Source organism: Pteropus vampyrus, unplaced genomic scaffold, assembly GCF_000151845.1.
Source record: "Pteropus vampyrus isolate Shadow unplaced genomic scaffold, Pvam_2.0 Scaffold191, whole genome shotgun sequence".
Lineage (NCBI taxonomy): Eukaryota > Metazoa > Chordata > Mammalia > Chiroptera > Pteropodidae > Pteropus > Pteropus vampyrus.
Window position 1 is genome coordinate 245,780 of NW_011888972.1, and position 21,492 is coordinate 267,271.

General features: G+C 58.2%; 2 protein-coding genes and 1 long non-coding RNA gene across 10 annotated transcripts in view; 1 reads left to right on the forward strand and 2 right to left on the reverse strand.

The window, feature by feature from the left end:
* The window catches only part of NONO (non-POU domain containing octamer binding), a 13,898-nt gene extending 13,398 nt beyond the window's left edge, over positions 1-500 (reverse strand). For 3 of the 5 annotated variants that reach the window (XM_023537454.1, XM_011371429.2, XM_011371426.2), the window contains exon 1: positions 312-500. The gene's annotated coding sequence lies outside the window, so the exon portion shown is untranslated. The remainder of the gene's footprint in view (positions 1-311) is intronic. The other 2 variants (XM_011371430.2, XM_011371428.2) reach the window with 1 other exon arrangement.
* A 1,834-nt stretch (positions 501-2,334) lies between these two features.
* LOC111746474 lies at positions 2,335-5,192 on the reverse strand. The gene is made up of 2 exons (XR_002783134.1): positions 5,006-5,192; positions 2,335-2,973 (listed from the first exon to the last, which is right to left on the reverse strand). It is a non-coding gene; the product is annotated as an uncharacterized LOC111746474 (long non-coding RNA).
* A 96-nt stretch (positions 5,193-5,288) lies between these two features.
* Positions 5,289-19,583, forward strand: ZMYM3 (zinc finger MYM-type containing 3). 4 transcript variants are annotated; one of them, XM_011371432.2, is made up of 25 exons: positions 5,289-5,344; positions 6,697-7,379; positions 8,323-8,366; positions 8,599-8,671; positions 9,007-9,301; positions 9,552-9,729; positions 10,088-10,306; positions 10,604-10,754; positions 11,018-11,133; positions 11,331-11,417; positions 11,545-11,695; positions 11,881-12,053; positions 12,233-12,398; positions 13,006-13,103; positions 13,204-13,366; positions 13,583-13,695; positions 13,805-13,979; positions 14,125-14,271; positions 14,826-14,929; positions 15,253-15,421; positions 15,677-15,828; positions 16,310-16,424; positions 16,904-17,158; positions 17,912-18,029; positions 18,118-19,583. In XM_011371432.2, the coding sequence occupies exons 2-25, from the start codon at positions 6,716-6,718 to the stop codon at positions 18,308-18,310; spliced, it is 4,119 nt and encodes a 1,372-aa protein (XP_011369734.1). In that variant the 5' UTR covers positions 5,289-5,344; positions 6,697-6,715; the 3' UTR covers positions 18,311-19,583. The 4 variants fall into 4 exon arrangements, with proteins under 4 accessions (XP_011369734.1, XP_023393221.1, XP_011369733.1 ...); XM_023537453.1 differs by lacking the exon at positions 5,289-5,344 and adding an exon at positions 5,512-5,534; XM_011371431.2 differs by lacking the exon at positions 5,289-5,344 and adding an exon at positions 5,569-5,969.
* Positions 19,584-21,492: the final 1,909 nt, after the last annotated feature.

The following is a 21,492-nucleotide window of genomic DNA, read 5'->3' on the forward strand; positions in this document are numbered from 1 at the left end:
CCCCACGGCCCGGGGCGCGCGGCCGGGCGCTCACTGTCAAGGCCGAGAGCCGGGGCTGGGTGGCACGAAGAAACGCGGCGGGAGAGCAAGGGGCGCCAGGGTCCGGCGGGAGGCGAGGGCAGAGCGAAGGGCCCGCGCGGGTGGGCCGGAGAGGCCGGGGGGCGGCGGGGACAAGGCCTCAAGGGGCCTGGGGACGAAGGGCCAGCCTCCCTCCAAACGCGGCCTCGCCCGGGCGAAGCTCTTCCTTCCCCGATTGTCCCGAGAGGGCCTAGTCCCCTCCCAGGCGATGACTGAGTCGTCCCCAAACTCACCCTCTACCGACTCTTCTCTCCTCGGAGTAACGGCGACGCCACACGGCCTCTACCGTCCCAAGAAAAGAGCGCGCGACCGCCGGAAACGAGACGATGGAGCTCGGCGCCTCCCCAGGGGTGCAAGCTGCCGTCCGCGATTGGGTATCTGACCTGCTCGTCAGCATTGATCCCCAGAGGCGGAACCAGTTCTCCGCCATTTCCGCGATCCTATTGGCTACAGGACGCGAACGACGGAGTTCGTGTGAACGACAGATGGGGACAAAGAGCGCGGTTCTGCGCCTAGTGCGCACGCGCCAGCCGCCGTCGGCTCCGGACCGAAGGGGAAGGGGGGGAGGGGGATGGAGGCTCGGAAGGAGAGACGCGAACGGACTAACGGAAAGGCTGAGAGCCCAAGTGACGGGAGGGGGAGCGGCGAGGGACAGAAGGAAGGGAGAGGAACATGGAAAGAGAGGGAGAGACGGAGACAGAGCCGGGGGTAGGGCGGGATGAGCGCGTAGGCGTGCGCCGAGGCGCCCTGCACTGCGCCTGTGCGGGGAGCGGGAGTAACAATGTCATTGTAGTCGGTGTACTAGATCTAGCCTTTTCCTCCTGAAAAAAAATGCCCCGCCATGTTTCTTTTTTCACACTTCCTCATGAGGGCTTGCACTCCGACACTCCATAGTCGATCACGTTGCTAGTTGCTTCTCCCGCTGCCGGGTCTGCTCGCCAAGCCCACCTGCAATAGTCTTCGCTACGGTGATGGTGATGGTTGTGGCTCTGGTTCTGGGCGGGGGGTGGGTGGGGAGGAGAGGGAGGATTGATACTTTATTCATTCTGTGATTACACAGAATTGGAGCCAGCACCCTCATTTCCATGGTAACCAGGGAACCCAGCAGTCCAAACACTATTGTTACTACGATTTAGAGAGTTTCAACAGGTGTCATCATTGCCATGGATACATTGTAGGCCTCCAGATGGACTGATTCTGTGTTGTGTAGGGCAGCAATCAAGCAATCTCCTTCGTTTTGCCCTAATGCCTGACTCACGAGCCCTGTGCTTAATCGAGAGCTACAGGGCTCAACTGATAGGCGTCTGTAGTTAATTCCCACTCACTAATGCACACTCGGGGTTTCAGAGTGTCCCGCTGGCTCCACCTTACGTGGGGACACAGTGAACTGGACCCACACTGTCCAATAGAACCTGCTGCAGTGATACAGATAGTCCTTATCTGGTCTGTCCAAAACAGTATCTACCGACTATAATGTAACCATTGTGGGTTTCGTTGTTTTTTTTTCTTCCTCCCTCCCTCCCTTCCGTCCGTCCTTCTTTTCCTTTCTGAGGCTTTGAAATATGACTAGTGCAACTGAGGAACTGGATTGTTAATTCTATTTCATTTTAATTAGCTCAAATTTAAATAGTCACACGTAGCTAGTGGATACCATGTTGGACGTATCTAGGTCAGTGGTTCCCAAACTTTTTGAAAATAAATAACACCTCTACCGTGAAAAAAGGAAATTTTACCTCTATTCTGAAAAAGACATTTTTTTTTCCTGCTCGTGGGAAAAAAATCAAACGATACTCAACACTATAAAAAGTCTCTCCCTCTACTCCTTCCAATGGTAGCGATTATGGCCACTTTCTTGCATTTCTGTTTTCTATGTTTGTACTGTTCTGATTAAACAGAAACGTTTATGCTTTTTTATACAGGTTAAACTATACGGACTTTTCTGAGTCATCACCTACTCAATACTTTAGCTATCTTTCTATATAAATGGATAAAGATCTACGAGGATGTTTTAATATCAAGTATCTTATAGACCACCACATGATGGTTATTAAAATCTGTTGAGGGAAAAACTTACAAAAAAGTTACTATATATTCAGTAACATTTTAATGAATTTAGGCTTTGTTAATCATAACAGCTGTTTACATTGGAAAACCAAAGTAGAAAATTAAAGGAAAGAACATATACATTTGTGTATCTCCTCAAGGCAATCCCAGTGTAAGAAATGTTCATGTAAATGAATAATCGAATAAGCTCAGTGATGTCTCATCATCTCTCTTTATTAAGCCTTATGTTATAGAAATATTGGGGCTTTTTTTTAATCTCCTTTATTCATTTGTCCATTTCATCCAATAAACATTTATCGAGTATCTATCAGGGACTATGCTAGATGCTGGAGATAGACATGAGGAAGAGTTGGTCCCTACTGTTGGGTCGCTCACAGGCTAGCTTTTCCACAGTGTCACCCTAAATGCATATTTCCTCTTATTCACTCCAGGACACTTCGGAATGGTATAACACAGTAAGTAGGAATCCACGTGTTTCCGGAGTTAAAGAGCGAACGTCACTCTAATCAATGGCTGCCGAATAGTGCTTCCATTTGTTTGACCAAGCCATATGTAGCCCTGCCTGTCTCGAAAAAACAAACGTTTGACATCCAGCAGTAGTTAATTAAAGCACACGATGGAACGATATACAGCCGTTACAATGATCTGGTATAACATCTCGTACGAGATAATTCCAGTTTTGTAAAAACATGTGATAAAAGGACTGGAAATACATACATCAAAAAGAGCAGTGGTTATCTCCAAGTGTAATGGGTAGGATATCAGCGATTCTTGCTTTCTTCAGCCTTTCTGTGCTTTCCAAAATGTTTACGGTTACATTTATTTATATTTCTGTAATGAGAAAAAAAAACGTGTAAATGAAAGGGCTCTCATGAGGACAGGGACTGAGTTTTTACATGTTATATTGTGCTCGCAGCATTTTAAGGAGCGCCTTATGGATGGTGAATAAGAAGTAGGAGAATCCAGGACTATGCGTGAATGTAACAGGAGAATAGAGTACTATGCATTAACTATAGCATTCAAGGCTGAAAATGCAAACGTTGAATTGCCCGCCACACTCTTATCCTACCCGCTCCCCATCGGCCCATTCTATGTTACAGCCTTTCACAGTCCCATGGGCACTCTTGGCTTAGTCAAAGACAAATATAGATATATATATATTTAAAGAATATGAAGGCACCACGGTGCAAAGTCCCAGACCGTGCATGAAGTCAGATATATTTCTCTTGTAATAACAGTAACCGGTATCCACTAAACACCTGCGGTATCCGCTAAACACCTGCTATATGACAGACGGGTGTCCATGTCACTTAATCTTAGTAGCATCCCTATGAGGTATTAGCTCCATTATTTCCTTGCAGTCTTTTTCCATGCGCACATGTGAATTTCTCTACAAAATTTGTATCGTTTTAACTCCTGTCTACAAAATGTAACATTACATCAGGAACATTCTCTCTCTCCAACAGCCTCCCCTGACTAGCAACACACCTGGCCAGGGGGATACATTCCGTAAAATCGAGGAACATACATTGACACATTATCATTCAAAGGTCAAATATATCCACCATTATAGTATCACCGGAATAGTGGCACCATTTTGGTTAAAAGTGGTTGTTAATGAGTACATCCATTGCATGACCAAAATTGATTTAACTAATTGCCTACTATTGAACATTTAGATCGTTTGCCTATCCGTGTTTCATGGATGAGAAAAGTAAGACCCGGCGACTGGACAAGTGACTTGTCCAAAGTCAACTGGCTGAGAAGTGGGCAGAGTTGAGATTCGAGTCACTTTCATGCGATCGGATAGCACTGCCTCGGAATGAATAATACGCCCGTTAACCGCCCTTCGACTGTCTTCCCACGACTGAAACCAGGCATTCTCCAGAGCGGCCAAGGCCCCAAGCGCGTGTTGGGAAGAGCAGGCGGGTCAAAAGACCGAGGTGAGATGGAAGACATTGAAAGTGCAAAGAGGGGTACAGAGACCTAGAAATAAGCAGACGCGGGCGGGAGATGGGTACGCAGAATCTGGTTAAGAGAAAGAGAAAGCTGGGGTTCGGACAACCTCGAGGGAAATCTCCCGGTTTTATCTCTGCGTATAAGGAGAGAGCGGAGATCCCCTCAAGGCCGTGTGGACAGTCGGGAAGGGTACGGTCTCCGGGAAAGCGGACGGGACGGGGACGGGGACGGGGACAGGGACGGGGGAGGAGGACTGCAGGGCTAGGAGGGGTTGGGAGAGAGGCGCCGGACACCAAACCTCCGCCTTCCCCACTCTGTGGCGGGACTGCCTTCTGGTCTGGGCCTGCCCTGCTGTCTCAGATCCTAAAGTCTCCAGCCGGGGTACACGGGAAAGTGGGGAGCGGGGACCGTAAGGCGCTCTGAGGATAATGGGGACTGAGGACGGATCCTGGCACACGTTTTCTAAAGCCGGTGGGCCTAACGCTGGTGCCCCTTCCCGCGACCCCACTGCTCAAGCCTCAACCTCAGCCACACCCACAGGCTAAGGACCATCCAGGAGGGGGGCGTGTGTGCGCGCGCGTGCGTGCTCGTGCACTTGCGAGGCAGAGACAGAGACGGGGACAAAAAGAGACCAGGAGAGAGAGAGAGAGAGAGAGTGCCGCGCCAGGGAGAGGGCGGGGGGAGGAAAGAGATCGACAAGGACGGAGAGGAAGAGGGAGGGAGGGAGAGACAGAGACAGAGACAGAGACAGAGACAGACAGTGGCAGAGAGAGAGAGAAACAGAGACACAGAGACAGAGAGACAGAGAGAAGGAGGCAGAGCTGCCGGCCTCGGGCAGGAAAACTACTGAAGAGCTAAGGCAGGGAGCTCCTGCTGGAAGAGTCGAGGACATCCCAGAACTTACCCTAAGATGTTGAGGGAGTGGGGGAGTGTCTTTGCAGGACCTGGTTTTGGGGTCATCAGGCACTTACGGCATAGGCGTTGTCACTGAGCCAGAGCCGTTTATCCCGCCCTGGGGGGCTGGAGACCGAGCTTAAGACGCCCCACAACTATGACTCTTAGAATGCTCGCGGCGGGGGGGGCGAGGCTGCAGACAAGGGGAGGAGGGGCGCGAGGGCTGGGTCCCTGCCTCCCCCCACCCTCCGCTGTCACTCACTACCCCAACAGTCGCCCGGGGGGCGGGCCCCGGAGAGGTGGGGTTGGGGGGAGGGCGATCTTGGCAGGCGCTGGCTGCATGGCGTAGGTAGGGAGTGTTGAGGGGGCGGTCGAACACGAGTGGGAAGCGAAGAGAGACACGGGGAGGGGGAGGGGACCGGGAACCATTTGAATGAGAGGAGGGGATCACGGGTAGAGTGGGCTCCGGGAGGCAGGGCGGGCACGGGTGTGACGCCGGGGCGGGGGGGGGGCAGACTCGAGCCAGGTGAGGGAAGCAGGTGCGTAGATCTGTTTTCTGCGGGGCAGTGTGCTTGGCCCTTAGGTGGAAAGGGGGTGCCGCCTTTCCCGGGGGCGGGCTCCGAAGCTCCGGAGCCTAGCTTTTCCTCCTCAACTAACGGGGCCCCGGGCGGGGGCTCAAGCTCCATCTCCGACGACGAGCTCCACTCCGCAATTTCCAGGCGGCCACTGGGCTGGGAGTCTCGCGCCGGGGGCCGGCGCTGTCTCGCGAGCCCCCTCCCGGAGCCAGCCAATGGGGTTGGGCACTGGAGCCGCCCGCCCGCCTGGTGCAGAGCGCTGGGCGCTGTGAGCGGCGCTGCCATTTAAAGGGGCCGCGACCCCTGTCCCGGCTGCTGGGGAGGGAGGTGGAGAAGGAGCGCGGGGCCGTCGCTGTCTGCAGTTCTAGGCTTGTAGCCGTTACACTAACCCTGCCGCAGGTAGGGGTCGGGCCTGATCAAGCCGAACCGAACCTGCAGGCGGGATCTCACAGTAGCCGGGGCGCGGGGGGGGGGGTCTAAGGAAAGATCGTAGCTCCAAAATGTCTTCCTGTAAATGCCTGAGGTGGGGGGTGGGCAACAGGGGAAGGAGGACTGGGGGAGCAATAGGAAAGGGGGACGGCGCCGAGGAAGTGGGCGACCCCGAGAGATAACTGGGGGGAGGGGTTAGGAAGGGCAGTTCATGCAGCGCCGGGAGGGGGGGTGGGGCCAGACAGGGTGGGTAATGCCTGGGGAGCCGGGGGGCTCTAGCAGCCGGGGCAGGGGATAGAGACTGAGGTCGCGGGGGCGGGAAAGGCTCCTGGTGCCGACGGCCCTAGCAGACTCTAAGGGGGCGTTCGGGCCGAGTTGGGGGGGGCCGAAAGGTAAGGGGGGAGGGGAACCGGGAGTTGCAGTGGGGTGGCGGGGCCAGGCGAGCGGGTGGAACCACCGGCTGCCCGGAGAGCGTGGGCACCGGGCCAGGGCGGGGGACGCCTCTCCCCGCAGGGGGCGCTGGACGTGTGGGGGGGGGAGTGGTCATTTGGGCTATAAAGCCTGTGGAAATGTCGTTCGCGGCGGGGGCTGTGCCCAAGAAATCCAAGTGGATGCTGGGGTGTGTCCCAGAGCCTGTATCAGAAGGAATTCTGGCGAAGACCACCTCTCCCGCCCCCTCTTCTGCCCTCACCTGCAGCCCATAGCCAGTCACCCTCATGGACCCCAGTGACTTCCCCAGTCCGTTTGACCCGTTGACCCTGCCAGAGAAGCCCCTGGCTGGAGACCTTCCAGTAGACATGGAATTTGGAGAGGACCTACTGGAATCCCAGACTGCCCCCACTCGAGGATGGGCTCCCCCCGGCCCTTCTCCATCCTCAGGAGCCCTGGACCTGCTCGATGCCCCTGCCGGCCTGGAAAAAGGCCCTGGCGTCCTGGACGGAGCCACTGAGCTGCTGGGGCTGGGGGGGCTGCTGTATAAAGCCCCTTCGCCCCCAGCGGTGGACCACGGTCCTGAGGGCAGCCTCGCGTGGGATGCAGATCAGACCCTAGGGCCTGGACCAGGGGGTCAGACCCCTGAGGTGGTGCCACCTGACCCGGGGGCTGGGGCCAATCCCTCCTCACCCGAGGGGCTGCTAGAGCCTTTGGCTCCAGAGTCCCCACTAAGCCTGCAGTCCCCACACGGTGAAGAGGAGGAGACTGCCTCCATGGGCGCTGGGAGACGGGGCTCCCCCGGGCAGGAGGAGGAGCATCCCCAAGGGCAGCCACAGAGCCCCAGTGGCCCCCCCAGCCCTTCGGTGGGAGAGACTCTGGGGGATGGACTCAGCAGCTCTCAGACCCAACCTGGGGGCCCTAGCCCCCCTGCACACCCTTCCTTGCCAGGTAGGTTGCCTGCTCAGCCGGAAAGTCAAGGCTGGGGAGGGGGCGGGGATAAAGAGGGGTGGCTGTGTGTTTGGGGACCAAGGAGGAGAGAAGGAGGAGGGTGGAGCGATCAGAGGGGGGATGCGTGTGCAGAAGGAGTTGGGGGCTTGGAAGGGGGGCTGGCGAAGAGTAAGGAAGGTAGGCTTGGGGAAGGGGTAGGAATACGGGTGAGGTTTCGGGGGCCGGGTTGGAGAGGGCGGATGGGGCGGGAGAGGTTCCTTTCTTCTTAGCCTAGTGGGGCTTCGGTGCCAGGGTCCTTCCTTCGGGCTTTGGGGAGGACCACGGGCTTCTTGGTTCTAAGCTCTTTCCAGCTGTTTTGTTCTAGGCGAGAGTGGGGTTTCTGGGTTTGATGAATGAGAACTAGGTTCTCGAGCCACCAACAGCATCGTGAGTTCAGGGGGCCTGCAGAGATGCAGGGGCCAGGACTGGGGCCTGCCAAGGGCGGGCTCTTGTTCCTCGCCGGTCCTGCCTAGTGGTGTGCCTCTCCCGGGCTGTGTGACTAGGGTCCCAGCGCTTAGATAGTCACCCGAGTCCAGGGGACCTACCCGTGCCTCACCGCTCCCTTCTCCCCTTGCTACCTGCCTTTGGGGGAGCGCATTGCTTTCTGTTGGTAAACTATAAATTCTCAATGAAAGATGTGTTACCTGTCCGTCCCCCACTCCCCATGATTGGGACAGAAAGCTGGTGGGGGGGTAGGATTTTTTTCATGGAGAATGGCTGCACACCCCCCCCCCAGTGCAGAGCTCGAGGTAACCCTGAGAGGGGCCCCAAGAAGCCACAGGCACTCGAGTTTTCCCTTTCAGTTTTGAGTAAGTTCTTCCCCAGGAATGGAGGCGGTCGCTGGGCCAGGCAGGGGGTGTGAGGGCAGGCCCGACATGTAGGCTGCTTTCTGCTTCCTTTGCAGGAGATGGCCTGCCTGGGAAGGCGAGTGAGAAGCCGCCTGAGAGGGTGAGGGGGGAGGGGACTGGAGGAGTCCGGTTCCCCTGTAGCCCCGGGAGGGACAGACCCTTCATTTTCCCTCCCAGATGTCACTCTGCGGAGGGTGGTGTGAGCAGCTTCAGGAGGCCTCCTTGTCCGCCCTCCCGCTGAGGGCCGGGCCCAGGGTCCCTACTGCCCCCCCTCCCAGCTCTGCCCCCTCAAACCCCAAGCTGGCGTCAGCGTCCCCCTCCGTGTTTCCAAGGTGCAGAAGAGAAGCGAGCGCGTTAGGCGGGCAGAGCCTCCCAAACCTGAGGTTGTGGATTCCACCGAGAGCAGTGAGTAGGACCTGCGGCGGTGTGACGTGTGACGTGTGACGAGTGGGACCTCCCGGCTCCGCACGGAGTGTGAAGTGCCTCTCTCCGCTCTGGGTTGGCATGGGAACCAGGGGCAGTGGGGGAGACTGAAAACAAGCGCCCCCCGCTTCGAGCCCTGCCTTCCCCTCCACGGTTGATGACGGAGTAACTGAGGGAGAGTGACAGTAGTGGCTTCAGATACCACTGTGCCGGGCACAAATAAGGGGGGTCCCAGTAGCAGCTGAGCTGCCTGCTGGTCCGGGGGTGGCCAGGGAGCCGGCGCGGTCACCTGTCCTCACGCCGCGCCCCCTCCGCAGTTCCAGTGTCAGACGAGGACTCCGATGCCATGGTAGATGACCCCAATGATGAGGACTTCGTGCCGTTCCGGCCCCGGCGCTCTCCTCGCATGTCCCTGCGCTCCAGCGTGGCACAGAGGGCCGGGCGCTCCGCGGTGGGCACCAAGATGACATGTGCGCACTGCCGGACGCCGCTGCAGAAGGGGCAGACCGCCTACCAGCGCAAGGGCCTGCCCCAGCTCTTCTGCTCCTCGTCCTGTCTGACCACGTTCTCCAAGAAGCCTTCGGGCAAAAAGACCTGTACCTTCTGCAAGAAGTACGCGGGGGCTGGGGGGCGTCCGGGGGCGAGGGACGGGGCGAGGGGAGGGCGGCCCTCGGGCCAGGAGGAGCGCATGAGGCCGAGACTGTTGGCGAGAGCCCGGCGCAACGGGACCGGGAGGCGGCATGGTGGGTGGGGGGGGTCTGAGAGCCTTCGGCCCTGTGGCCGTGGATCCCAGGGGAGAATCGGGGGCCGAGGGAATGAGAGGGTGCGACTGAGTGACGTTCAGACGGGTTCCCGCCCGCAGGGAGATCTGGAACACCAAGGACTCGGTGGTGGCGCAGACAGGGTCCGGGGGCTCCTTCCATGAGTTCTGCACGTCCGTCTGCCTCTCCCTGTATGAGGCCCAGCAGCAGCGCCCGATCCCCCAGTCCGGGGACCCCGCCGATGCCACTCGCTGCAGCATTTGCCAGAAGACCGGAGAGGTGAGGAAGCTGGAGGGCGCGCTGATCACGGAGCCTGGCCGGCCCCGGCCCGCCCCCCGCCATCCCGGGGCTGCAGGGGCCAGGCCCTGCGCAGGCGGGGTGGGGGCGAAAGGCGGCCATCTCGGTAATAGGCAGGGAGCCTATCAAGGATAGAGCTTCTCCAGGATGTGTGCAGCCGGCCTTCCTTGCCTCCCGGGACCTCACCATCGAGTCGGCAGCCCGATGTGCAGGTTGGGGGGTCCCTGGGCGCACCGTGTGCTGCGAAGTTCTAGGGCGAGGTGGGGAGGGCTGTCCTCGCATCGGGGTGGGTGGCGGTGGCCAGGCCCCGGCTCAGGGTGTGCGCGTGTGTGTGTGGCAGGTCCTGCACGAGGTCAGCAATGGCAGCGTGGTGCACCGGCTCTGCAGCGACTCCTGCTTCTCCAAATTCCGGGCCAACAAGGGACTGAAAACCAACTGCTGCGACCAGTGCGGGGCTTACATCTACACCAAGACCGGGAGCCCTGGCCCCGAGCTGCTGTTCCACGAGGGCCAGCAGAAGCGCTTCTGCAACACGAGCTGCTTGGGGGCGTACAAGAAGGTGGGGCCGAGGGAGTAGTGCGCTAGAGGGCTGTGGAAGGGGGCGCGGCTCGCGGTTCTCGGGTGACGAATAAAGGTGCCTGACGGGGCGAGGGCTGGGAGGAATAAAGCGAATAAAGGGGGTTTCGATTGTATCTGTTATGTTTTATTTTTGAAGCTGGCTGGTGGATGCACAGGTCTTTGTTACATCATCATCTATACTTTTTTGTATGCTCGAAATATTTCATGTTTTAAAAATTTTAAAAATAAAAGCGAAGGGACAAACCCAGCCTCAGCCTCTCCTTCCCCATCCTCACAGAAAAACACACGTGTGTACCCATGTGTCTGGTGCAAGACCCTGTGTAAGAACTTTGAGATGCTATCACATGTGGATCGTAATGGCAAGACGAGCTTGTTCTGTTCCCTCTGCTGTACCACCTCTTACAAAGTGAAGCAGGCAGGGCTCACTGGTAGGTGCAAAGCCCTCTTCTCTGAGACCCCTGCTGGCCTCCCTTCCACCCCCCTGAACTCCCCTCTTCTAAAGTAACCCCTGCTGCCTGACCTCGACCCAGCCACGTCTTCCCGTGGACTTCCCATTCCAGCTCTGCATCGCCTTACACCTTCTGTGTGCTCTCTCCCTCCTTCTCCCTCTCTCCCTCTCTCTCTTCCCTCTCGCCCTTCCTCTCCCTTCCTGCCCCCTCTCGCCCTTCCTCCCTCTCTGTCTATACCCCAGGCCCTCCCCGACCCTGCAGCTTCTGCCGCCGCAGCCTCTCTGACCCCTGTTACTACAACAAGGTCGATCGCACAGTCTACCAGTTCTGCAGCCCCAGCTGCTGGACCAAGTTCCAGGTACTTGAGACCCTGGACGAGGGCTCAGGGGTGTGGCGCCATAGAGAGGGCGAGAGAACGGGGGTAGGTAGGCCTGGGCCTGGGCAGAGCAAATAACAAGCCCGACTTCCTCTCCCCCTGCGCCGCCTCCCGCCGCCCGCCGCCCGCCGCAGCCACACACATCTCGCCCCTCCCTGACTTGTCTTCCTTCCCTCCAGCGCACAAGCCCTGAGGGGGGCATTCATCTGAGCTGTCACTACTGCCACAGCCTCTTCAGTGGCAAGCCTGAGGTCTTGGACTGGCAGGTAAGACCCCCACCCTGCCCACATCTTGCCACAGGAGCAGACGTCTGTGCGATGGGGTCCTCGCACTGGGCTGCGGCCAGGCCAGGTTCGGATGTCACGGCTCTCCCCTCCCCGCCTGTGCCCCCAGGACCAGGTGTTCCAGTTCTGCTGCCGGGATTGCTGCGAGGACTTCAAGCGGCTTCGGGGTGTGGTGTCCCAGTGCGAGCACTGCCGGCAGGAGAAACTCCTGCACGAGAAGCTGCGGTTCAGCGGCGTGGAGAAGAGCTTCTGCAGCGAAGGTAGAGACGGGGCCGGGAGGGTGGCGGAGAAACGGGGCCTTGGGGTGCCGCCCGTCCGAGGACCCGGGCTGTCCGCTCAGGATGCTCCACCCCGCCCGTCCTCAGGCTCCGGGCCCGAGAGGCCGTGCGGGACAGGTTCGGGTCTCACGGCCGTGGAGAGCTCTGTGTCTCTGGACTCTTTCTAGGCTGCGTGCTGCTGTACAAACAGGACTTCACCAAGAAGCTGGGCTTGTGCTGTATCACTTGCACTTACTGCTCCCAGACCTGCCAGCGCGGCGTCACCGAGCAGCTGGACGGCAGCACCTGGGACTTCTGCAGCGAGGACTGTAAGAGCAAGTACCTGCTGTGGTACTGCAAGGTAAGGGGCCGGGCGGCGGGGAGCGCGGGCTGCTGCGCTGCTGCCATCGGTGCGGGCGATCCCCAGGGAGGGGCTCCGACTGGCCCAGCCTCCAAGGGGAGCAGCGGGGGCTTATCCCGGGGCAGAGGGCCCGGCTCGTGTCGGGGAGGCGGGCCTGACCGTCTCGTCGACACCCGCAGGCTGCCCGATGCCACGCCTGTAAGCGCCAGGGGAAGCTGCTGGAGACCATCCACTGGCGTGGGCAGATCCGTCATTTCTGCAACCAACAGTGTTTGCTGCGCTTCTACAGCCAGCAGAACCAGCCCAACTTGGACACCCAGAGTGGGCCCGAGAGCCTCCTGAACAGTGAGTCCCGGGCAGGGCCTCTCTGCTAGAACTGGCCCGGACGCTTCCAGCCGGGGCCTGGGCCCGCTTCCTCCCTCGCTCTCACGTCATCCCTGGCCAGAGCTTCCGGTCCCGCGCCGTCTTTTAGCTTCTGGACCCTGCGGGTACCAGGGGCCTCTGGTTTGAAGGTTCGAGAGTTAGATGTTACTGATTCTCTGTGAAGGAGCTTGTTTTAGGGATGGGGGCCTACTCAGGCACGGTGGGGCACGGGGGGCTGTGGCTGGTTTTCAGAGAGAAGGAAGTGTTAGTAGAAGCTCTACCTTTAGCGAGACTAAAGACTGCTGTCGTTTCCAGCATCTTACCCTGGTCCCTCTGCCACTCCAGCGGTGCCAGACTCCTGAGGTCATCGAAACGGAAGGTCTCGACTCGTGGGTTATCGGGGAAACTACTCTTTTTCATTCTTCTCGGCAGCCAGGAGCAGAGAAGCTCCTTGGCCACTCCTCCTGGGGCCTAGGGGGACAAAGAGGAAAGATTGCAGACTCCCCGGTGTCGTGCGTCCTAATGGCGCTCTCTTTGCAAATGGAGAGCCAGTCGTGCAGACGCGACATTCGTTCATTTCGATCTGCAGGTCAGTCTCCTGAGTCAAAGCCCCAGACACCCTCGCAAACCAAAGCGGAGAACAGCAATACGGTGAAGACCCCGGAGGAAAATGGGAGTGTGGCCAAGGTCAGGGCGGCAGCCGCGGTGGGGCGGGGCGGGGCGGGAGTCGATGGTCTCAGAGGGGCGTCTAACGGTTGGCGGCACCCGTGTGCCTTTGTCTCCGCAGATCCCTGTCAAGACCCGATCGGCTGCCACTGCTTCCACCCCTCCGCCACCCCCGCCGCCCCCAGCAACACCCCGCAAAAACAAAGCCGCCATGTGTAAGCCACTGATGCAGAATCGAGGGGTCTCCTGCAAGGTGGAGATGAAGTCCAAAGGCAGCCAGACAGGTGAGCCCACGACGCCACAGGCCGTGCTCCGTCGTCCTCGGCCAGCAGCCCTGTGCCTAAGAGCTACACGGAGCTTTCTTAGGTGGCCGATGTATCGTGGATGTCGAAGGGCAGTTTTAGACCGTTCGAGCTTCGGGGTGACGGGCAAGCATCGGGTCCCGGGTCGGATGGGAGCTGCGTAGCGGGGGCTCTGACAAGACTCCTTCCTGCCCGCAGAAGAGTGGAAGCCCCAGGTGCTCGTGCTGCCCATCCCCGTGCCCATCTTTGTGCCAGTGCCTATGCATCTGTACTGCCAGAAAGTCCCGGTGCCTTTCTCGATGCCCATCCCGGTAAGCGCACCTCCCAGGACGGACACCAGCCTTGCCCCTGACTGCCACCAGCCGTCCTCCGCATCCAGTGCTGCGCTTCTTGGCATTGAGTTGGGATTCATGTCTCCAGGTGCCTGTGCCCATGTTCCTGCCCACCACATTGGAGAGCACAGATAAGATTGTGGAGACCATAGAGGAGCTGAAGGTCAAGATCCCTTCCAACCCCTTGGAGGCCGACATCCTGGCTATGGCAGAGATGATCGCAGAGGCTGAGGAGTTAGACAAGGCCTCGTCCGACCTTTGCGGTACGCCATGCGCTGCGGCTATGGGGGAGCCCGTGCGCTACCGCTCTGTGTCTGCGTGGGGGCGGAGAGTGGCGACCTCATACCTGGCGGGATGGGGGACAGTTGGGGCCCGCCCCTGAAAGCCTGTGACTTCTCTGCTTCCCAGATCTTGTGAGCAACCAGAGTGCAGAGGGGCTTCTGGAAGACTGCGACCTGTTTGGGCCGGCTCGAGACGACGTCTTGGCCATGGCCGTGAAGATGGCCAATGTCTTGGATGAGCCCGGGCAAGACTTGGAGGCGGACTTCCCCAAGAGTGAGTAGGCTTCGATGTGGCCCTCGGTGCGGGAGCATTCGCGCCATCGGAAAAGGCGTGCGTTCCTTGTGGCCCCGAGCACGACCCTAACAGTGCTCCCTGCGACCCGACGACAGAAGGCTCCCCCAGGGAGTCGCAGCAGAGATACTGGGACAGGTGCCGGATTTTGCACTTGAGTCTCGTGAGCTTTTTTTCACCGTGGTAAAACCCACAACGTGAAACCCACTATCTAGACCGCGTTGGAGCACGTGCTCCAGTAGTGTGACAAGCACTCCCGTGTGACTTCCTGAGTCGCTGTGCCCCTGAGCGTGTGCTCGGTCCGGGAGGCTCGTCTCGAGTCAAGTGGGCACGTAGCAGGGGTGGCCTGGGAGGACCGTCAGGCTGACATCTTATTATTTTTTAAAGCCTGCAGTACCCGGTGGTCTCCCATCCAAGTGCTAACCAGGCCTGACCCTGCTTAGCCTCCGAGATTGTACGAGATCCCACGCGTTCAGGGTCTATGGCCGTAGACCATGACATCTTAGCAAATGATTCCCTTCTTTGCCCTCTACCAGATCCTTTGGACATTAACCCCAGTGTAGACTTCCTCTTTGACTGTGGCCTGGTAGGGCCCGAGGACGTGTCTACTGAGCAAGACCTTCCCCGAACCATGAGGAAGGTGAGGCCTGGGGCTGCTGTATTTGCAGAAGAGGGATGGAGTCTCAAAGGGCCGGAGGGCGGCGCTTTCGTGGCCAAGTCAGCAGCTTGACTGTCACCTGCCCTGATGACCTCCCTTCGCCACTGCCATGAGCGCTAACGTCCAGCAAACTGCTCTCTCCACAGTTTGCCAGGTCATCAGAGCTGAGCCTGGGGCTCTGTGCTCCAGAAGCTTGCTGTGTGTTCTCATCGGCCCCTTACTGCCCTGGCGGTAAACACTGTCACGCCAGCCTCCACGGTGCCCCTGGCCTCACCTCCGCCACCCTCATCCCTCTTTCCCTCCAGGGTCAAAAGCGGCTGGTGCTTTCCGAGAGCTGTTCCCGGGACTCCATGAGCAGCCAGCCTGGCTGCACCGGGCTTAATTATTCCTACGGTGTCAACGCTTGGAAGTGCTGGGTGCAGTCGAAATATGCCAACGGAGAGACCAGCAAGGCTGATGAGCTGCGCTTTGGCCGTGAGCGCCCCGGGGATGGGGGTGGGGACGGGGCCGGGAGGTGGAGGGTGTCCCGCGAAGATGCAGAGGACTTGCAGAGGACTTGCAGAGGAAGGCTTGGCGCTGTCTGGGTTTCGAGGCTTAGGGCCCTCTTGGTCATTGGTGGTTCGCTCCGGAGCTGGATGTGAGTGACGGCGGAAAGGTTAATGGAGCTAAATGACGTGCTCCGTGCGAAGTTCTGCTAACGGCGCTCACCTCCGCTTCCCGTCACTGCAGCCAAACCCATGCGTATCAAAGAGGACATTCTGGCTTGCTCAGCTGCCGAGCTCAACTATGGTCTGGCCCAGTTTGTGAGAGAGATCACTCGACCCAACGGCGAACGATACGAACCTGACAGTATCTACTACCTGTGTCTTGGCATCCAACAGGTACCCCGGGCGCACCGCTTGTCTTGCCATCACTGTCAGCACAGCAGGCAGGGTCCCGCCAGCAATGATACCGTCCCCGAGCAGGCAGCTTTCCTCCCCATTCCAAGCACGACAAGATGTGTCAATACTCTCCAAAGTCCGAGCTGCATGGCGGCCCTCCCTGCTGTCTGTGACGCTCGGACCCTGGGCTTCTCGGGTGGTGGGGTCATGTCCAGTTCCCCGTGGGAGAGGGCGGCCATGCATCATCGGGCAAGGGGTCGGGGCTTGTGAAGACCAGCTGCGACACATGTCCTCCAAGCCCCCACCCCTTCCGGCGAGGCCTCGGCACCCCGGAGTTGTGGGTATACCTAGGGAAGAGTGCCCTGGTCGCCCCAACGATAATTTCCTAATTATCAAGGTCGCCATGCCCGGGCCTTCGACCCCACTGTCTCTCCTCTAGGACCTGGGATCTGGCTTGATGTGTGTCTCTTTCTTCCTCCAGTACTTGCTGGAAAATAACCGGATGGTGAACATTTTCACGGACCTTTACTACCTGACTTTCGTTCAAGAGCTCAACAAGTCTCTGAGTACCTGGCAGCCCACCCTCCTCCCCAACAGTAAGGGACAGAAACGTAGCAAGCCCCGCGCCCCTTCTGCCATTCTTCAGACACACCGTCCCAAGTCCCGGGCTGCTGGGTGTGCCTCTGTTGACAAAGGGTCTGAGGGCAGGTGCACGTAGCTTCGGGAGTCGGAGCCCTGTCCTCGAACGCGAGGAGGGACCAAGACTTATGTCTGAAGAGCTGGGACCACACGCGGTGGACTGGGTCGGGAAGGAAAAGAGGAAGGACTTGAGGGGCTCCCCGAGGTTTGCGCCTACCTGCCTGTAACTCGAGGCTGGTGACGGAAGCCCCAAATGCAGGCGGAGACCCTACAAGAAGCCACCCCATCCTACTGGGTCGCGTGGCGGGGTGTCAGGGTTTCACGCAAGATGGTCCCCTGCCGAATGGAGGTGCCCGTGAGCGGGACAGCGGGGAGCAGAAGGGGCCGGGCTTGGGGGGCGCCGGTCCCGACCGGCCTGTGCCCTGGATCGTTGCAGATACAGTCTTCTCTCGCGTGGAGGAGGAACACCTGTGGGAGTGCAAGCAGCTGGGCGTCTACTCGCCCTTCGTCCTTCTCAACACCCTCATGTTCTTCAACACAAAGTTTTTCGGGCTGCAGACGGCCGAGGAGCACATGCAGCTGTCCTTCACCAACGTCGTGCGGCAGTCTCGCAAATGCACCACCCCTCGGGGCACCACCAAGGTGGTCAGCATCCGCTACTACGCCCCGGTCCGCCAGAGGAAAGGGCGCGGTACGAGCTCCCCCCACCCGCGCTTTGCTGTCCCCTCTCTGCTGTCCCCTCCCGCGCCTCGCCTTAACTGCCAAGTTGGCCCTCTCCTTTGCCACTAGCTGCCCCATCGTTCGTTCCTGCGTTTGCAGAAAAGGTGAAAGCAGCCCATCCTTCGATCGATGGGCGGTGGCTGTTGCATAAGTGGGAGGTCACCCAGCTGCCTGCTTCCCGCCCTTCGTCATGTCGAGGCCATTTACTGACTTGCCTCCTCTCTTTGAGGGGAGCAGACAGGTGGGGAGCTGTTGGGCAGGTTGGCTGTGGGAGAGAGTTGACAGGGCGAACGGCAGCTTGGTTTCTGTTCTGGCCCTGGAGTCCTGACCCATCTGACGGCGGTCCCCACGGTCCGTTCTCTGGACCCGCGCTTCTACGTGGACTTGGGGGCTGGTGGGCTGGGGCCATGTCGGGTCCTCCACCCCGGAAGGCAAGGCCAATCTCGCAGTCGGCTCTGTTTTGTCCGTTTCCTTGTGACCTCCGGAGGTCAGCCTGCGGGAGCGCGCAAGGCGACACGTTAGCCGCGCGAACCGGGGGGGACTGTAGAGCGAGACCCCCCCGCAGGACGCTGGCCGGTGTGGGCGACTGACCGATGCTTCTGCCTTTACTTCTTCATACGACTGTGCCGTGTGTCCCGAGGCCTCCCCCGTGCCCCGCACTGTGCACCGGGAGGCGGCTCGTCGAGGCTGCCGCTAACGAGCCCGGGTCCTTTGCCTTCTGCAGACACAGGTCCCGGGAAACGGAAGCGAGAAGACGAAGCCCCCATCTTAGAGCAGCGCGAGAACCGCATGAACCCCCTCCGCTGCCCTGTCAAGTTCTACGAATTCTATCTGTCAAAATGGTGAGTTGGCAGGTGCGCGGGGCCGGCGCGTCAGCACGGGTCACCCCTGGACCCTCCCTCGGTACTGATCTGTCTCCTACCGTTGCAGCCCCGAAAGCCTGCGGACTCGCAACGATGTGTTCTACCTGCAGCCTGAGCGGTCCTGCATCGCCGAGTCGCCCCTCTGGTACTCCGTGATCCCCATGGACCGAAGCATGTTGGAGAGTATGCTCAATCGCATCCTGGCCGTGCGCGAGATTTACGAGGAGCTGGGTCGTCCTGGGGAGGAAGACCTGGACTGAGCACTTGTGTCGTCCGTATCCATCCTTCACACCAATGTCTGGCCTGTGGCCACGTCCCGCGGGGCGACGGGCCCCAGAACCAATGCTACTCATCCCGAAGGGCCCTGGCCGCCCTTCTCTACTCATCCATTCCCCGCCTTCCCTCGGAACCCCTGGCTTTTACCGTCTTCCGTACCACTTGACAACCACGGGGCCCAGCCCTCTGTGCTTGGGGGCTGGCCTCCCGGTGATGGGCAAAACCCGGCTAGGCCATTTTCTTTATGCTTCGGAGGAAAGCCCTTCTCGCAGGGCCAGACTCTGGATGGAGAGTTACTAGCTCTGGTGATCCTGTTAGCGTGGGCTTCGCGGCCCGCGCCACGTAGGTAAAGCCCCTTGTTCCCAGGTTCGGCCAAGGGAGGAACCCAGCTGCCTTGTCTGCCCCGCGCCCACCCCTTTCTCTCCTGTCGCCCAGCACCGCGCGAAAGGGTCTCGTACGAAAGGTGTGAAAGAAACTCCGAAAGTAACGAGGGGACCACTTACCTAGAACGCAGAGCTTTGACACTCTTCCTCTCCGTAAAATAACCGGTTGTTGGAACCCCCTCGCCACCGCGTCCCCCCGCCCGCCGCAAGCACCAGCCCTCGGTGCCGCAGCTTAGAAAGCTTCCAGACGCTTCTGTTCCTCCAAGGCAGAGAATGACTCCAAGTGTGGGGAGCAGACTCCTGTCCCCTTGGTTTATGTGTTCGTCCCTCTCTGCCATCTTAGGTTGGCATGAGCCACGTGTCAACATGCTTAGCCCCCCCTCTGTAATCGCCTCCCTTTACTTCAGTGGACACAGTTCCCAAGGCAAAAACCACCTTCTGACTTGGGTTGGGGCTGGGTTCCCCACTGTTCTCCCCCATCGTCAGAGCCAGGCCAAGCCTGCGGGGGACCCCGGGTCATGCAGGATGGGGTCTGTGGTCAGAGGCTAGCTCAGCAGCTGTGGGCACGGGTCTTTCCCCCGCTGCCTACATCTCTCTTCCCCATCTTGCCTTCGTAGTTCCAGAAAATTCTTAGCGTCCGGCAAAGGGGGTGCCCAGTTCTTTCCCTGTTGGCTTTGCTGTTCCCCAGCCTCCTTTTTGTGTTTTTATAACTGTCACCAGTTTAGCCACTGTTTAAATTGTACATATTGTTCTGAGGTGCCTGGCCTGTCCCTTCAGTGAGCCATGCCCGCCCTTGTGTTGTAGTGAGAAGCTGTTGTCACGACTAACCTTCTGTCTCTGGAATTGTTTGTTTCAAATAAAGAGTTAAAATTGTCTTTGGCCTTTTCCTGGGGAGGGAGAGCGGTGTTCGGGGGCGGCGAGGGACAACTTCTGATCTCTCAGCTGGAGAATTCTTTGTATCCACCTCGCCGAATGAATCCACTAGGAACATGGTGTTTTTGACAACAGGTTTCCGAACACTTACGGGAAAAAATCCATTCCGCGGCTCTCTGTTAAGGACCTACTATGTTTAAGGACCTAGATTACGTGCTTCAGAGAACACACAGATTCATTCGGCCCGGAACCCTGTCCCCAGCAGACTCCCAGGCTGGAGAGGACACAGGCGGAATGAAATACGCAGCGCTGTGGGAGTATACGCGGGAATAAGGGACTCGGTTCAAGTTTATAGCAACGTTACATGCGTGTTCTCTGAGTGAGGGAGGTGGCATCTGTCCTGGGCCACGAGAAGTGGGAAGGATTGAGGACCGGCATAATCTAAGGCTGAGATTTTCCAATCGGGAATGACAGGATCAGATCCGTCGATTCGGGGTGGACATGCCTAGAGCCCCGTGAAAGTGGGGAGATCAGTGAAAGGCAAAGAGATTCTGTGGGCCTCAGTGGGGTGTGGGGATAGAGAAGGAAAAGAGAGAAGATGGATTCAAATGAGTTGCAGACACTTTGAAGGTCAAGTCTGCAGGATCTGGGGGAGGGAAGCATTGTGCACGAAGCATGACTCCCAGGTTTTGATTGGGAGAGAGATGCCTTTAACCAAGTTGGAAAATGGACAGTGTCTTTTTTGTTTCTGTTTTGGCTGATGAGTGGGGGCTAAGAAGAACTGGGTAACGAGTCGAGGGTTCGATCACGCTGGGTTCGAGCCTCCATCGAAACATCCACGCGGTGGGCCACGTGACATGGCATAGCAGAAAGAACACCCACACTTGACTTTTTAATCATAGTTCTGCCACTAAAACTTGGGCAAGCCTACCTTCTCGAGCCTCACCTAAAAATACGCATCGATATTCCGCCCTGACTTTCTCACAGAGTCGATGCAAAGGTCAGATGAGAAAATGCAAGTAGCAGTCGGAAATGTGGGTCCGAGACAAGATATGTATTTTCTGTCCAGCTTCATGGATACATGATTGACATATGACATCGCCTAAGTTTAAAGTGTGCGCCGTGTGGATTTCATACATTTAAGCTCTGCAACTTTCGAGTATACAGCGCAGCACTGTAACTTAGTCACCATGCTGTACGCCAGCTCCTCACAACTTATTGAGCTGGTAACTGGAAGTTCGTACCCTCTGACCAACGCGTCCCCATTCAATCTACATCCCCCAGCCCCTGGCAACCGCCGTTTGACTCTTTGTTTCTATGAGTTCAGTTTCTTCAGATCCCACACATAAGTTAGATCAGTACTTGTCTTTTTCTGTTTGACTCATTTCACTTAACATAGTGCATGAGGTATCAATTTAGAAATCATCTGCAAAGCTCTGGGAGTGGACGAGATCTCTCGGGGGGCGGGGAGAAGTAGAGGGCAAAAATGGTACCTTCCAGCATGTCTCCAGTTAGCCAGAGGAAAGAACCGAGAGCAGGAAGCAGAGAGCCCCAAACCTGCCAGACGCTAAAGGTGGAAGCACCTGATGGAAAGCTGTCCTCATATCACAGGCCAAGGGGAAGTCTATTTAATTTGCCTTTTCTCCCCTCGTCAACAGGGCCCCCAAACACCTGGCTCTCTCGCTGCCTTCCCGTGATGGAACTGAGAGGCATCTGGTGTCATTTGCTCAACTACATTTCTACTCCACGCTCAATCTTGTACTAGTCAGTAGGGATATAAAGATGACTAAGGACCTGGGGTCTGCTCTCGAGAAGTCCCCAGTCTGACAGGGAGAACAAGGGCTGGGACCAGGGCAGGGCAGACAGGGTACCGAAGGTGCCGAGTATAAGAAGGCAGACGCTGCCACGGT